Genomic DNA, 17,106 nt, shown 5'->3' with positions numbered 1-17,106 from the left:
TGAACATTATCTTGATAGTCATGTTGTGTAACACCACTAAAAGAACAATGACTTTGACTGAAGTCAATTTTCATAGTGGCTCAAGAAAATGTTAAATTCAAGACATTTATAAAAACAAATCGATTCCAAATTGGAATACTTTCTACGTGTTTTGCCAAATACTGCATTGAGGTCTTTGTATTTTACAATGCAATACATTATTTTTTCTTTTATATATATATATAATCCTCTCCTAAGACCTCCTGTGCCTTTTTATTGATTTTTGTTTTCTGTTTTTCTGTCAGTTTCGCTACAGGTCTTAACCATTAATGACCCAATGTGAACATCTAGTTTAGATAGTTATTAAACACTCCTTTTGAATTTCAACTCAAATTGCTTGTTTGGGAGATTTTAAATGGTATTAAGGATTAGGTGTGTTAAAATCATACATTCCTTTGAGGAAGAAATGATTTCTGATGGCTGTCTGTTGACATTGTTAGTCATTATTTTCCTGTGTAACCTTGATAATATTTTGTTTGTATTTCAGCAAGCAGAAAACTTTGCCTCAGAACATTTGTGCCATTTCAAATTGAAGACATTATGAGTTTTAAATGACCTTTTTCCTTTCTTTTTCGTCTTTTGACCACAAATTAAGTGCAATTTTCTGGAGTGCATGCGATAGTTTTCTATTTGCTGAAAACCGCTTCATCAGCCATGTCATAGCTTGTGACCGAGTTTTAGTTTATTTTTTACTCATTTGTATGAAATGACCTAATGTGTTTGTTCATATTTATTCATAACATATCGTTCAGTATTAATGACTAGGTTTATATGCATTTTAACTGGCACATGCGCTGCCTCTCTTTGCATTTCTACTTGAAATCTTACAGGTATAGTGTAAGGTAAGCTATACTGCATCACCTGTTTTTGTTTTGTTGTTTTTTACAGTACTGATTTCAATGTTGTGCTATTTTTCTGAACATTTGAGATTCCCTGTAGTTTATCATGAGGAACACATTATAGGCCCTTGTCTGTCTTAACATTTCTCATTTGACAAAAAACGAGGAAAATAAATAAACTAATGTGAAATAATGCATTTGTGTGTAACTGAATCTGTTTATAGATAGGTAACGTGTGTTTATATATGTATGAATGGGCTCTGTATACATTATACACTACTATATAAATTATTAATTTCAAAATCGTAATATGGAGCGCTCCCTGCTTGTCAGTCAACAGCTAATATGTAGATGTAAGTGTTTAATCTATTACACAAATGTATTCGAATTTATTTTTAACAATAATGTCTATTTGCGTAAAGTTCCATTACGGTATGTACAATTTTTCCCATTTTGATCGGAACTTCCGGTAATTTTTTCATGGTTTCCGCCTCTCGAACGCCATGGGCGTTTCCAAACAAAAGACAACAGAGGGCACTTCAGAATGGGAGGTCAGTTAAACTTTGTTGCTGCTGTTTTGTTTGATGTGAAGTATAAATATGAACTCAGGATAGTAATTTTCTTTGTAAAGTTGGCTTTATAGGATCCATATACACGCGGCTCACAAACTTGAACAGAATCGACTAGTTTTGCCTCGACAGTTGTTGCTCGATTGCGGTGTCTTAAAATCTACTCTACCTGATATGTTGCATTTCAAAAGCTCTATAACCAGCTGATATTGTACTTCTGAACTTATAAGTCGGTTTGTTGGCTAAAAAGTCATATAAAATAAATACCCTCAAAGTATTTTTGACAGTCTTGCATTCCCCGTGTTTTTGCTCAATGTAATATTATTCATGATGTTGCGACATCTTCTGGCCGAAATGTGCACAGCCTTCATTTTAATAGAATGGATTATTTAAAGTCCCAATGAAATCAAGATTGAAGTTTTTTTGTCTTTTAGTATGATTATTTTAGCCTTACTGTTGTCTATAAGCTATTGTGCTCCAAAAACAATGACAAAATTCACATTTATAAGATTTGCATTCAAACTCACTCCGAGTCAACACATTGAAAAATACTGTGCGTAATACAGACACTTCAGTTGGCCTTTAAAGGATTAGTTCATCCAGAATGTTTTTTTTACACTCATGTTGTTCTAAACCTGTATGACTTTATTCTTTCTAAATGACAGAGAGCTTCCATGAACAGCTGCGAATAGACAGCCAGTTCCTGAAATCGGACCGACGTCTTGATACAGAACTGGTGGATAAACTCATTCTGCAGCTGAACCGAATCTACCCACAGATCCTGACTGACAAGGAGGCCTCCAAAGTAAGAGCTCCACCTTCAGTAGTACAGAGAAACTGTCCAGTAACATAACTGATTTTTCCAATAATGATGTTCCCAAACATTAGTTCAGGGATTTGGATGTTCCCACCTGTATCAGGCTGGCAGAGCTGCTGTCTAATCTTCAGGAGAAAGGAGAAGAGGCATGTCGAGAGTTTTACCGCGCACTTCACCTCCACGTGGAAGACGTTTACTTCAGCTTACCCACGCGCCTCCGACTCAGAGGTTTGGCAGAATCAGCATTTTCCACTCATAACCGCGTCATTCTTTTGAGGATATTCATTTGGTTTTTGCCACGCATGTCATTTCTTATTCGCAGTGGTTGTAGAAATTTATTTAAGCCTGTTATTAAGTCTCTGGTGCTCCACACTCACACTCCTCAAAAGTGGCAAAACACCTCAAATGTAACTTATTTGAGTAAAATGAATGTCATTTTTGTTAAATAATATTATATATTTTGTTTTTTGTGGGAGTTGTATGGTTAGTAATATTAATGCAATACTTATGATCCATTTGTTTCCTCAATTTTTACAATACAATTAATCTATATGACTTTTATTTCTTAAAAAAAAATCATTAACCCCTACATTGCTGTGTTTTATTCAGCAATGTGGCTGATTTCTCTGTATTTTCATGTATTAATACATTTCCCATTAATATTTTTGGTGGTCATTTTAACCATGGCTAGTAAAAGTGTCACTTTTTTTTTATTAAGGACCATTTAACCTTTTCCAATCATGCCACAATTTGTGTGTGTTTTCACATAGCAAGTGCCATAATAGTAACCAAGTGCCTTAAGTAAAAAATCGAAACTTCTTGGTCAGAAGTGACCGTAGAGCACTAGAGGGTTAAACTTGATTTGTCGCTCATTTTTGGTTTGACCACTAGGTTGTGTTCATTTTTGTAGAGTCCGGTGATCCAGTCAGCCCAATCCCAATTCCCATAGACAGACACGTATTAAATGACCACAGTAAGTGAGCTTATTCTGTGACCACACACTAGTAAACGCACTCAATTTACACAAGTGATGTTCCATCATGCTTTTTTTGTCATTACACAGGTCCGCTTTTCTTCCTCAGTTGTTTCAGTGTGGCTGTAGGAGCAGCCCTGCTGTATTACTATGGTGGTAAGTGCACCAACATGTTAATATCTTCATACCCACATCAACACATCCATCCCCTAGACTGAAAGCGCTCAATTTTTTTTATCTGCAGAGTCCAAGCAGGTGACAGGCTCCAGCAGCGCTCTGGGTCTGGCTGCGATGGGTCTCAGTAGAAAAGTGCGAGACGTTCTCATCTGGTACACAGAAGATGGAAAATAATGGATTTTTCGCTGCCTTGATAAAAATGTTTTCAAAAATACTAAAATATCCAAGTCAAACATATCAAAAAATATTTTAATCCAGGTTAAAAAAAATGTACATACTATGTATATACAGAAATTATTGCCATGAGGCAAAATTCCAAAGATTTAGCTTTAAGGTTTCGTGCCTAAATATGGAATCTCTTGTTACAATTTTAAATATAACAATATAGTGATTTATATAACTACAAACAGTTATGCATTTGAAATAATAGCCATTTACATGCCATAAGAAGAGCAGGAACTCATTACTATTAAACAAACTCTCCTACACTAAAGTATTCAGTTGAAGTTAACATGCTGTTAATGATGCAACCTTTATTTTATTTGTGCATTTATTGTTAAAAACAGACCTCAAACTCATTTCTATGTTATGTATAGTTAATACCTTTCAATTCTCACAGACTGTCTAAAACTATATTAGTAAACACAAGGACACATGGGGTCCAGACTTCCAAATTCACTACACGATTTACTATTTAGTACATACAAAACTGGATAAACATGACAAATCAAATAGATCAGCATGTCATCATATTTTGACACGCAAGACACTAAAGACTACCGGTAAATCTGATCCTCTGAGTATTGGGAGCTTGTTACTTTTTTTTTTTTGTTGGGCTAAGGTTTAAATAGATATGTTTTATTTGAGCATGTTTATATAGTTTACTTTTATACTGACCGCATGTTTGCACTGGTTTGTGTACTAATAATTGATATCAACTTGTGGCCTTGTTTCTGCAGTGCGATTGTACAAAAACGGTTTTTTAAATCTTTTTTGAAACTGATATTTTCCGCCTTGAAACATTCACAAAAGTTCACTGAGAAACTGTATTTGTGTCAGGGTTTAATAAAACTTTTATTAGGCCAAATGAAACAATGCTTTGGAAGTGTTACTAATGTATTTGAATCGATTTTTACGTCTCGCTATACCAAAACAAACACCTGTGGATATGGATGAAACTGTAAGTAGCTCAATAATTGATCTCTGCTCTGTAATGATGACTAAATACACTTCTACACATACACAATCCTGTTATCTAAAAATGAAAAACATCTTTGGTCTTTTATTTAAACGATATCCATATAAAATGTACAAAAAGTTCAAGAAATATATAAACATTGCATTGGATCGTGAATAATCACTACAAATATGAAAACACCAAACAACATTACATTTCTGAAAGAAGAAAAGGACATTGTAGATCCTAGTCAGTAGAGGGCGCTCTTATATAATCAATGCAGACAGACGACATGCATTCGGCTAACAAATTGAACAACAACAAAGCTAGCTATGATTTTTTTGGGGTGACTGATAAAATAAAAGGTGCTATATTTAATATCATATATATTCAATTATCATTTATATTCAGTGTAGTGAGAAAAGATCCTTTCTGGACAAACTGCATTTATAGATTAAGAATCAGTTTGAACGGCAAGTGCCTTGTTTTCAGACTTTTTTGACCTCTAACCTTACTTTCATAATCATGCAGCAAGGCCTCTAAGGTAAGACAAACCCAAACGTGCTGTGCGAGAGAGTTGTTGTGTTTAACCACACATAAATGTATTTATATATTTCCTCTCAATAGGCCGCCAATACAGTGAGTGGTGACTATATCAGGTAGACAGTGTGAAGGCTACATGTGAGGTGAGGTGTTATTGTTCATTTCAGGATTTAAGGTATCACATGGACCATTCTTTGGGACAAGTCATAAAGTAATGATTCTATTAGATATTTTCTTCCAATTTTATCATTACTGTGCATTATGAAATTAAACAATTACCCATATAACAATTAATTGTAATTGAATCCACAAGTTATATGATCTAACCTTTTATCACCTCATTTCTGTGACTAAAAACAAAGTTTCTTCATGTAAAACATTAGGCATACTTGCATAGAGGCACATTTGAGTATTTCATGACTACATTTGATATTTGATAATAAATGTCCACCCGTAGGAAACCCTGAGTAGCTTTTCCTGTTAAGAGTTGTTCTCATCTGGTCTTTGGACGCCGAATGCTGTGATGAAAACATTTACTACTACGATGATAAACACGAGAGCTGTGACGATGTTCTCCAGAAGATTCAGTATGAAGTGTTTACTCGAGTCATTCAGATTCCACTTCACTGCAGAACAAAAGCAATAACAGCAGCTCATTATGTCATTCAGACGTTTTACATGAAAGAAAAGGTAATTAAACTGATTCAACTGCTTCTTAAATTAAAATAAAAGGGCAAATTTGGGATTATAAAATAATTATATGGTTTCAAAATCTACATCATCACACACTTTACTCATTGCTCAAGTTCAAAAAGAACCTTCATGATTACTGTAAAACCTTCAATATTAAAAATGTTTTTTAAAATTTTCCCCAATTACAAGATGATTGTGTTAAAAATGGATTCCAGTGTAAAGCACAGAGTTAGTTAATGATTGCTAGAAACAGGAGGCTGGGTGCTGTTTAAGTTGAAAAAAGAGGAAGCAATATTTCTCAAATTATGTCCGAACCTCTTTCTTACTCACTATGTGGACAAAAAAAAGTTCCTAATGGGAAACACCAAAATGTCCATGATTTTACCACCTGACACATGCATCATGAAATACTAAATATATTACAATCTTTCTGCCACCTATACTAGCACTATATTAGTGGTTTTATTATATATTTTTTTATTATGAAGTACTGTCGCCTTGCTTTTGGCTTGCTCAGTTGGGGTTATTTAGTGTTTAGCAATATTATTGATCTGTGTTGTACTACTTTCATCAGTTATCACTGTGAGGCTGCTTTGATACAATCTGTATTGTGAAAAGCACTATTTAAATAAATGAGACTTGACTTGACTTGTGCACATGAAATGCTGTGTATTTGATAAAAACGAACTGACTGTAATCTCTTTTTTAGACATTATTATTTGATCGAATTACTAAATGTTAGTAAAGTTCACCTGAAACCCTGTACAACTTTTCTTTCTTAGGAATTGTTATTTTCATAGCAAGATTTTCATTGAATAATGACTTAAATTTCAATATTTTCCTCACACGAAGTTATCAAATGATCTCAAAAGACTTGAATACATGTCTACATTGTACTGAGTGCTTTTATCATGTTTCTTTTTGTCCTTTTTTTAGAGCTTAGCACTTCCAATCTATGGAGGAGAGCATGAACATTCCTCAGAGCGTCTCTCGTGTGTTCATACAAAGTCATGTGGGTTTGGAAAAACATGAGTGAGTAAATTTACTCAAAACAAAAGGAAATATTTGCATATTGCTTTACATACTACACAACCAGTTTAAAAAAGTTTCATTTAAAGGGTTTCTTATGGTCTTAAACGTGTGCGTGTGTGTATATATATATGATTAGAATGGAAGGTGGAAGATGGAAGGTGGATTTTTAATTCATTCTTGTCTCTATATTTTGGGTTCTCTGTTTGGATGAGCTTCTCTCACCTATGAAGATGAGCAAGACCCCCACTAGGATCTGCAGGATGAGGGAGATGCTGATGAGGCTGATGAGAGGGGTGTAGAAAGAGAACGTGGGGCCCAGCTCCACGACGGTCTTCAGCTGGGATGCGTTGGCCATCAGCAGGGCTATATCCAGCATGCTCTCCGCTGCACTCTTCTTATTGGCGTAATGGTTCATGTTAATTGGGGTGTTCCTTGACCAGCGGTTCCGCTGAGGATGCTGAACACAACCATGAAAACACACACGGGATGTTACTTATAAACAGACAAGGTAATGAGTACATGAGCTTCATGCAATGTTTACAGATGGGGAAAATAATCTGTGTAAAAGTGTTATTTTAGAATCATTTTTATACTAGTATAGATTTTTCAATTGGAATACAGTATATATTATATATATATATATATATATATATATATGTATTAATTCACTAAGTTAGTCAAATTTGTATTAATTTTTTATATAGATGATAATTTATTCATTTTTTTTTAAGTTTTTGTTTGTTTCCAGTTTATTTCCAGTAATTTTATTGCTTCAACTTAAACTTATTTCAGTTCTCTGGCATGCAAGACAACATTTCTCATTTTATTATCCTTAATTTTCTATAATATTTTTTTTCGTTAATAATGACCCTGTTTGCAAACAGTTCACTTTGATTTACCTGGGAAAGGATCCTTTTTTGGAACAACAACAAAAAAATTAGTTTAAATTAGTAAACATTATAATCAACTTATGTTGTTTATATTGTTCTCTGATGCAAGGGTTATGTTAAGGGTGTAGGCTTTGACATTTTCACAGAAATATTGTATGAGGACCATGATTTTGATAAAACAACATGCCCCTACTTGTGTAGATCACAGTATACGTAAAGGACAAGTTTGGTATTTTACACTTAAGGCCCTGTTTTAAGATCGTTTCTGATGAAATAGAACGGTTAAGATTGAAATTTGGAGTGACACGTGCTGCGTGGAACTGAACTGAAAGTCAGTTGTTTTTTCCTTTAAGATATGAGAAGTTTGTGGCATGTGTGAAAGGAACGGGTGAGCAGTTGGTTGACCCTGACACGATTTCCTTCCCTCAGTTTTAAACACAAGTGTATAGTATATTGAGATTCACTAGTAGGGTCACAGAAACCTCTGTACCACAGACTTTTTTCAAATGTCAAATTAATTCCGTAAAGCTTTCATTCAAGTAGAATTTTGTATTTACGACTGATTGTTTCTTTAAATGAAAGCATAAGAATTCTTAATCTTATCCTGTTAAAGCTGCTTTTTGGTTGATTAGAAATCCTCTCTGTGATGTTCAACAACTACACTATGAAGCATTAGAGTCACTGGACTAACTGGTCACATTAACAGAATACAAATAACAAGACTTGCAAAAGTCATATTATTAAGTAATAAGACTCGAGAGGCATTGCAACACAGTTATTTTACGGGCCTTTATCGAAGGCACAGTAGGTACACAGTAGGTAGCTACACTTTAGGTACACAGAAGTACCTAAAACGTCCTTTAAGTTGGTGTAGGGATTGAACGGTATGAAATTTTAATTTCACGATTATAGTGACAAAAATTATCGTGATTATCAATATTATCACACTTTTGTTAAAACGAGATGAAAGTGTTCAAAAACAACTTATGCCCACATTGAAACATTTTTGAACAAGTTTTATATTTAATAAATCATCAAACAACAAATAAAACAAGCAGCTCTATGCACTTTTTAAAACAAGATTCTATTCTGTGGCATTTCCTTCCTCATAATGACCGTCGTCAATAGCAACGCATTACACAGCACACATCCACGAATCATTTCAAGTACTTGCCGTCTTGACTCTTGCGTTTTTGATTGTATTGAAAATGAAATCAGAGATTATTTATTATTTAGAGTTTGATAATACTGTTCCGATCATCTTGTTTGTATGAGTTTTGTACGCTGTACAAAATGGATTTAACAGGTAACGATTTAACAGGTAATCTCAATTCAATATGTCCCTATAACGTAATTGTGGTAAAAAATCTATTTAATAAGTGTACAATAAATATATAAAGTTGTATTATTATCTCATAAATGTTACCTTTATTTGAACGTGTTCATTCGTCTTTGGCTCAAAGCCACTTGCTGCAGACTTTTCTTTGCGGAAGCTTCACGTTTATTTCAAGTGAGTGAGATAACATTTATCAACTCATAATAACATTTTGTGCCCAATTTTTTCGTTCATCTTCCGAACACAAATGAAGATATTTTTGATTAAATTTGAGAGGTGGATCACTGCTACATAGGCTGCCTAAGGGATTGAAACTTGACGGCCCAGAAAGTCATTGAAGAAAATGTTTAAATATTCCATGTGACTAGTGGCTCAACTATAAGTTTATCAAGCGACGAGAATACTTTTTGTGCGGAAAAAAACTAAAATCTTCTGTGTAGGCCTGAGACGAGAGTTCAAGCGATTTCCACAACGCATGAAAGTCAGAGAAAGAGCTCTCTTTTGTATGTGTATGCCTCTCCCTAATACGGCTCTGTGAACACAAAAGCATTATTCTTCTCTATTATGGTGAAAGAGAGGTCAGGCTGCAGGTGTGAGCCGGCACTTTTGGTGTTACATTATTATGTCTGCTTTGTGTTACTTGACTCTCACCAGTGCAACTCCCCCAGACTACTAGGTTTATGAAATGTCAAAAAATGTCTTAACATTGGTTAAACTGGCTGCAAATCCACATGTTGTCCTGGCTCTTAGGTGGATTGCTGAACAGGTGTTGACTTTAGGAGTGGTTCAGTCCATCTGCCCAACAGAAGGACTTTTGTAACTACACATGAACCAGCCACTGTGGCTAGTGGTTTTCCAAAGTTATTAGTTACTCAATATTTTCACTGGCCACAATTTTGACTTTGATACCAAAAAACTGCCATATAAGATAATAATAATAATATATATATATATATATATATATATATATTTATTTATTTTTTAATTTTTTTATATTATCTTATAATTTGAGCAGGTATATCAGGCTGCTGTCACTTTAAGACCTGACGCACAGATCCATTATACTGTTACAGGTGTTTTTCTTCTCAACTGTTAATGGTCACTTAAAACATAACTGACCGTGTTTACATGATTACTCATCAAGACTGCCATTTTTACATTATTTAGAGTGTATTTGACTGTTTAAGCGTTTGTTTAATTAAATTAAAACAAAGGTGACTTCAACGCGCTTTGGGTGTGAACACAAAGTCTGCAGGGATGAGTAAAATTATGCTCAAAACGTGCAATCCCACGCTGAAATTCAAGCTGTAACAGCAACAATATTCATCCAGAGCAAATGAAACGAGTGAGTGAGGGGAGGCGGGTTTATGTGTAACGAGATGATAAGAGTTATGAAGTCCAGCGGGTCTCGTGTATCTGTTCTGTGGAAAATTAGTATTGGAAGTGTTTCAGTGATTTCAGTATCGAAAAATGTATATTTTTGACAACACTGCATTGCACTTATTTCTGATGCCTTTTTTAAAGACTACAATTAAAGTGTGCAATGACTGCGCTACACGCCACTGATGAAATCCACCGCATTTGGCGGGTTGGAGGGTGTTAATGTCAAGCCCTGCTGACACACATCCTTCAGCCTTCCTGAGAAAACTGAACCAGTAATCTAAATGTAACAGCCTGTTGTATCTTCCTCTTTATCATTCAGTCCTGCTATGGGTCTTGCAGCTCTATTAAAAAACAAAATGTTATGTAAGCTGCCGGAGATGGCAGAAAAGTACACGCTTCACTTAACCTTCAAATGGTCTTTGTTTCCTGTTTACACTGATTTCTGGGCTTCGGGGTCTATACGACCCCAACAATTGATTGAGTAATTGTACAAAAAATATAAATTTTTAATCATACAAATAATATAGCATTTTTTTTGTTTACTTCTCATCTATTCATTAATGCTGTGTTTTTGGAGATATAAAGTACTTTTGTATCCATATACCACACAATTCCTCAACAACACCATTAGCTTGCATATGAAATATTATTTTTTATGATACATTGCATTAATGCTCTAGTACTAGGCCTTCATTTTTGTGTAAACATTTTCAGACCCCGAAGACCAGAAGTGTAAACATTTTTTTTATTTTTTTTACCTTCAGACATTTTTACCTTCAGACACCTACATTTTTCACATACCTTCAGAACAACCGAATCAAGCCCAGTTTTTTGTGTGTATAGATAGATAATGTATGAAAAGTCACAAAATCTTATTCCACTGAGATGAAGGGAACCTATTTTTTATTAAGTAAAAGTCGATTGGGGTCGTATAGACCCCATGACCCGATTGAGGGCTACATTAAACAATCACCGGTGGCGATTGTTTATATATAAATCCATTATTGGGACATTGCCCCCTTATTATGTCCTTCAAGGCCAGAACTCGGTCCCTGCAGTTTAATGATAATCTCCACATGATTGTGCCTAAGGCTCGAACAGAGTTAGGGAAGCAAGCATTTCGAATTTCTGCCCCATCAGCGTGAAACCTATTACAGAATGACTTGATAACTTGGTCTCCTCTGGTCACTTTAAGAGACTAGTAAAGGATTGGGAAACAGGCCCAATGGGTACCTGTCCCTGCTTTCCAAATTAGGAAAAGTCTATTGTATTGTAACTGTTGTAAGGTGAGGTCATTGTATTTTATTTTTTAACCGAGGCTGATTTATTGTCTTGTATGTTAATTGTATTTATTATATTTTGTATTTTATGTGTAACTTTTATTGTAGCCTTCTTGGCCAGGGCTCCTTCGTAAAAGGGTCTTTAAATTCGTTAAATAATGGTTAATATATATATATATATATATATATATATATATATATATATATATATATATATATATATATATATATATATATATATATTTAAATTGCATACACATTAATAAAGCTACAGACATGGCAACCCCGGAAAATTATAATGACTTGCATGGGCTCGACAGTTCAGCACTTTTAATAGCCCTGTTCATAATATTAATATAATTCTGTAATTATTATTGGAAAATGAATGCACAGCTGGGATGTTAAAACCCAGTGTGCAACTGTACATATATTTTAATTAAGGTAGAGGCCAAAAGTAAATAATTCAGTTACCACCTGTACTTTTCTGTATCTGTTTATCTTGTTTTTCAGACTGCATTTATTTAGAACCACTTCACTTGCATAAAACAGCACAGCTGCCGTTAAAAATGTGCCAAAAACAATTCGTCAAAGTGATATATAACTGCAATAGGATCAAAAAAACGAGAACTAAAGTACATTCACAATTATGCTGTTAACTGTGCTCATACCTTCATTTCTTTTTTCCCCCTTTGCAGGTAGACTATGTGGCAGTAGAATTAAAATCAGTGGTGCAGTTGCCCACAATATTAGCCTACTCAAATATTACATCATACCTAAGCAGGTGGAGGCGTCTTTTCCACTTGGCATGGAAATTATAGCCACATAGAAATCACTGGCCTTTTTCAGTCTGCCTAAACTCACTATGTCTATTGGTGTTGCCCACAGGAATGATGATATGTTTGATTTTGTGTCTCAGGAGGATGTTTGCTGGATGGGAAAACAGTAGTATGATGTTGCTCTAGTCGGTCTAACCACTCCACCTCAGATTTCCCAGATTTATTTTCAATGCAAACATTAATGTAAGTGTAAAAACAACACATTAATTAATGGTAACATTAGAAAGAGACTTCTCCTGAGAAATGGTGATCTGTCACAGCACTTAAAATACACTTTCCCTTAATAATAAATATTTTACCCTAAAACATACCCAAGTCTAGTCGTAATAGCAAGGAAGATCTACTTCTAGTAGGAGCTACTATACCTATACTAAATACATAGCCTAATTTGTTAGACATAGGTTTGTGAGATATAGATTTAGTTGTTTAATTAGTCATTTGTGTTGAATAATGTGTTGTTTTGTTAATATTTACTAATTCGTGTCATGTGCAACAGTTACGGTTTGTTAGTGTAGTAGACAACGCTGAATGTTACATTCCAATCAGATTCCAATGCATTTATAACGCGTTTTAAATGTGTCTCCTTAACTGACTCCAATGCATTTAGACACTATATTGTTGAGGGTTACACGGCCCGGTGATCTCATCATCAGTCCGCAGTAGAGCGGAACACCCGAGTAATGAATAAGCAGCTTTGTTTATCAACCTTAAACCCCTTTTGTGTCGTGTAACCGAGTCCTCGTTGCCACTCACAACTTTCCGTTACTGGAAAACAAAATCCTGGACAGTCGAAAGCAACTTCGATAATTGCATTGCAGTATAGAGGATTATGTAAACTGCACGTACTGTACACGAACAGCCTCATTCATATACTGACCTACAAAAAACAACGAAACGCGTCCAGAATGCTATAGGTTCAACTTGTATACATCCCATTGGCGGATGCGTTTGTTATCGTTCTGTTCAGAATCCCTCACCTCTATTGAATCACCTCTGGTAGCATCTCCATTTAACTCCATCTCTTCTGAAGCCATAATCCTTCCTTGGGTTGTATCCGTATCTAATAGTCCGTAAATAGCTGGGGTTCAGAGTGTTTGTGGTGCATTAAAATAATGATCTCATGGAGGCTGGACAAACGACTGCCAATCACTGCACTAGAGCTGTTCGATTCATTCTTTTGGGTCGGATCTTTTTAATCAGTTCATGAAAAGCATCAACGTACAAACACGTTTTCAGCTGGAATATTTAAATGATTTTAGCAGCGTGTAGATGCAAATTATATTCGCTTGTTTCTATATGTTCTAATTTAGTTTGTTTTTGTTTTTTTGTTTTTGTTTTTTTTACAAGGAGGCCCTTCTGGAAAAACCAGCTAGACCAGCTCAAGGTCAAGCTTATAGCTGGTAAGACCCAAAACCAGCTCAGTTGGGTTGATTTTCTTTTTTGGGGTTTGAAGCTGGTTTCTCAGCTTGGTGTAGTTGGATTGTATAGCAGCTGTAAGTTACTGATCATTTCTGATTAAATAACACAGAGACTCCATACATGATCATGGCTGCAACAAATCCTACAGTGTAATATTTCAATAAACAAAATACATTTTTAATAGAAAAACATAATAACAGTAATATGTGCTATATCCGTCTGGATATAGGGTCCATCTTTATGCTGGAAAGAATGGCTGTTTCATTCGGTTCTTTTAAATTAATTGTTCGAAAGAACCGATTCTCAGAAATGAGTCGGGCTTCAAATCATTACAGTCCAGGCTCGATACTTTTGTTGACAAAGTTAGCCGCCAAACGCCCAGTCTAATACCAAAGTTATTGCTCTTATCAGTGTAATAATTAATATTAGTGTAATAGGCCCGTATGATCACTCCCAACGGTTTGCAACATTTTTAATCGGTGGAGTCAAGTCATAATGTTTAATTTAGAGATGTGTCAGTAAAACGTGCGTGAGCCTAAAATCGCACATTGACCTTCAGATAGTTGATTCGGTGCCAACAGATACATGCAAAAGCAGGGGGAAAACTGTCCATGTACCGAAACCGGACATCTGTGTGTGTTTGTGCTGCCATCTAGTGGTGGTTGAAACCGTAGACATCTCTATATGATATATCCATACTGAAATCTCTCCTTCTGAATTAAAGGGGTTGCTTAGTCCACCCAAACATTATATATATATATACAAAAGAATTACATAATTTACTCACCCTCAAGTTGTACCAAACCTGTATGAATTTCTTTGAAGAAGATATTTTGAAGTAGGCATATGTACCAATTCTAAACAGTTGTGGGGCATAACATTAGTCCCATGGAAGTCAATGATTCCCTGGCCTCAACTGTTTGGTTACCAACATTCTTCAGAATATCTTCTTTTGTGTTCAACAGAAGAAAGAAACTCATACAGGTTTGGAACAGTGTGAGGGTGAGCAAATAATAAAAACATTTTCATTTTTTGGTGAACTATCCCTTTAAGTCTATGACTTCACAGCTTTTGTGCAAGGCAAGCAAAGATAGTTACTTTAGATACTTAATTCAACAAAGCCCGTACAAGTGTTTTTGCAAATATTCAAATAGATTACTTTAAATTGCCTATATGAAAGAGTTTTATTCTCTATCTTGCGTCTTTTCTTCGGATAAATTAAAGATAGCCTACTTTTATCTTTTCTGTCCTGAAAATCTAATACATATTATATCAGTTGAATCGGAATATTCCTTAATTAAACTAATGTTTTTGTCTTCATTTTATTGTCAGTTTATTGTAAAACAGTTTTTCTTCAAGTTTTTCTTGTTATTTATTCAGGTCCTATTCAGGCTATTAATGGAAAGTATCTTGGGACAAAGTAGTTTAAGAGACAACCTGACAACAGTCAAGTTCTTAAGGTACAGACTCATGACAGACTAATTAATTGCAGTAGCCCATTACAGAAGTGCAGTTTCTATAAATAGCTCAGGCAATGATAAGATATGTCTGACCCTCACTGCACATTTGTCCTTTAAAATCTCTAAGTGATAAAGATTATTCTTTTTACGGGATAATAAATTGTCCATACACTACTTGAAACACAAGTTAATGCCATTAGTAATAATATATGATATTTTGTTTTGCTCTTTTAACTTATTCCATATATATATATATATATATATATATATATAAATATATATATATACACACACACATACATATATATAACTCAAATAGCACTGTAACGCATTAAAATAAAGTGTAACCCACATTTCTTACTGGTTAAACGATGTTGCAACTCGCCCTTTGGTCTCCATTATAAGAATGCAGTATAGCCTATTCCTACTGTAAAGGATATTGCAGTGGGAATACTCAAGCTTCCTCCAGTAGGTGGAACATTATCTTTCAGCAAGAGAGGAAAAGAAGGAGGGGAGTGGAGAGAGAATAAAAAAGCATCGTCATATAACATTCATTCACATGAAATATTCAGCAGTCTTAACCAAGTCACGTGGCGAGAACAGGAGATATATTGAGCACAGTAAAGAGATGCTGTATGTGAAGTTGCTATAAACTACTTCAAACTTAGTTATATGAATATTGGTTCCACATATCTGATGATTAGTTTTGTGTCTGCAGGACAGTGACGTGTCCTGTTCCGTCTTTCAGTCGAGCTCATCGTCACGTCACGGAGGTTTGGGCGGACCCAGAGTCCCGTGTGGTCCACGACGACCCGTGTAGAGGAGGATAAGGGTACCGCCTAAAAGCACACGCTTTTATTGGACACACAGTGTGTTGCTAGGCGCTGCAGGATGTCCGTAACAGAGCATCAGTCAGCAGCAGTGTAACAGAAGCTAACTCTGGACGCTATAATAACGAGGGACGAATCTTTTGGGAGGTGTCAGTGCCGTATTATCCGAGATGAGGAGAGCATTGCCGCAGTGAGCAAATAATCTCATCAACGGGCTGTGGATTTCATGTCCCCTACTGACGCTGACATTTATAAGATCCAAGGGTGTTTGGGTTTGAAGCGGCTATGTGGTTGCTTGGAGAAAGTAGATGTCTGAGATTAAAATCTTATTTCAAGGGACAGCTGGGCACTGTATAGTTGTGTGGCGGATTGAACAACGTGACAGCCGCTGTCAGCTACTCAGCATGGTGAGTTAGATACTAATATTGGGTAAAATTGTTTTAGTATTTCTGTGGCATACATTTCTGATGTAAGTTTGCCTCGTTGGCTACTTGAAACACAAGTTAATGCCATTAGTAATATATGATATTTTGTTTTGCTCTTTTAACTTAGTCCATAAATATTTGATCATAATTAATATTAGCTTTTATATGTAAACGAGGAGACTGGCAGAGTCGATCCTCAAATGACGCCGAACTGCGTCAGACTAGCATTGCAGATGTGGCAAACCGTTTGAACATTCATTCCTTTAAAAACTAAAAGTGTTTATGTTTCTAGTACTTATTTAGTTCACGTAAGTAAACCAACAGAAAATTGGATTTCAATTTCTCTTACAAGTGCTAGTTATTACCTAGTCTTTGCTGCCATAACTAG

General features: G+C 35.2%; 3 protein-coding genes across 8 annotated transcripts in view; 2 read left to right on the top strand and 1 right to left on the bottom strand.

The window, feature by feature from the left end:
* Positions 1-1,320: 1,320 nt before the first annotated feature.
* card19 (caspase recruitment domain family, member 19) lies at positions 1,321-4,501 on the top strand. Of its 2 annotated transcripts, XM_039673910.2 has the most exons (6): positions 1,321-1,429; positions 2,113-2,252; positions 2,336-2,492; positions 3,175-3,237; positions 3,328-3,393; positions 3,482-4,501. In XM_039673910.2, the coding sequence occupies exons 1-6, from the start codon at positions 1,423-1,425 to the stop codon at positions 3,586-3,588; spliced, it is 540 nt and encodes a 179-aa protein (XP_039529844.2). In that variant the 5' UTR covers positions 1,321-1,422; the 3' UTR covers positions 3,589-4,501. The 2 variants fall into 2 exon arrangements, with proteins under 2 accessions (XP_039529844.2, XP_088981227.1); XM_089125101.1 differs by lacking the exon at positions 1,321-1,429 and having other exon boundaries at positions 2,106-2,252.
* Positions 4,502-4,663: 162 nt separating this feature from the next.
* On the bottom strand, positions 4,664-13,715 carry ninj1 (ninjurin 1). The gene is made up of 3 exons (XM_039673911.2): positions 13,562-13,715; positions 7,082-7,316; positions 4,664-5,760 (listed from the first exon to the last, which is right to left on the bottom strand). The coding sequence occupies exons 1-3, from the start codon at positions 13,616-13,618 to the stop codon at positions 5,615-5,617; spliced, it is 438 nt and encodes a 145-aa protein (XP_039529845.1). The 5' UTR covers positions 13,619-13,715; the 3' UTR covers positions 4,664-5,614.
* The window catches only part of wnk2 (WNK lysine deficient protein kinase 2), a 35,789-nt gene continuing 25,945 nt past the window's right edge, over positions 7,263-17,106 (top strand). For 4 of the 5 annotated variants that reach the window (XM_089125099.1, XM_089125100.1, XM_089125098.1 and 1 more), the window contains exons 1-2: positions 7,263-7,367; positions 16,182-16,700. The gene's annotated coding sequence lies outside the window, so the exon portion shown is untranslated. Of the gene's footprint in view, positions 7,368-16,070; positions 16,701-17,106 lie in introns of those variants that run through there. The other variant, XM_089125097.1, reaches the window with a different exon arrangement.

This window comes from Pimephales promelas, chromosome 21 (assembly GCF_988280905.1).
Source record: "Pimephales promelas chromosome 21, fPimPro1.hap1.1, whole genome shotgun sequence".
Lineage (NCBI taxonomy): Eukaryota > Metazoa > Chordata > Actinopteri > Cypriniformes > Leuciscidae > Pimephales > Pimephales promelas.
The sequence above is the reverse complement of the archived record's forward strand: the minus strand, read 5'-3'. Positions and strand labels throughout refer to the sequence as shown.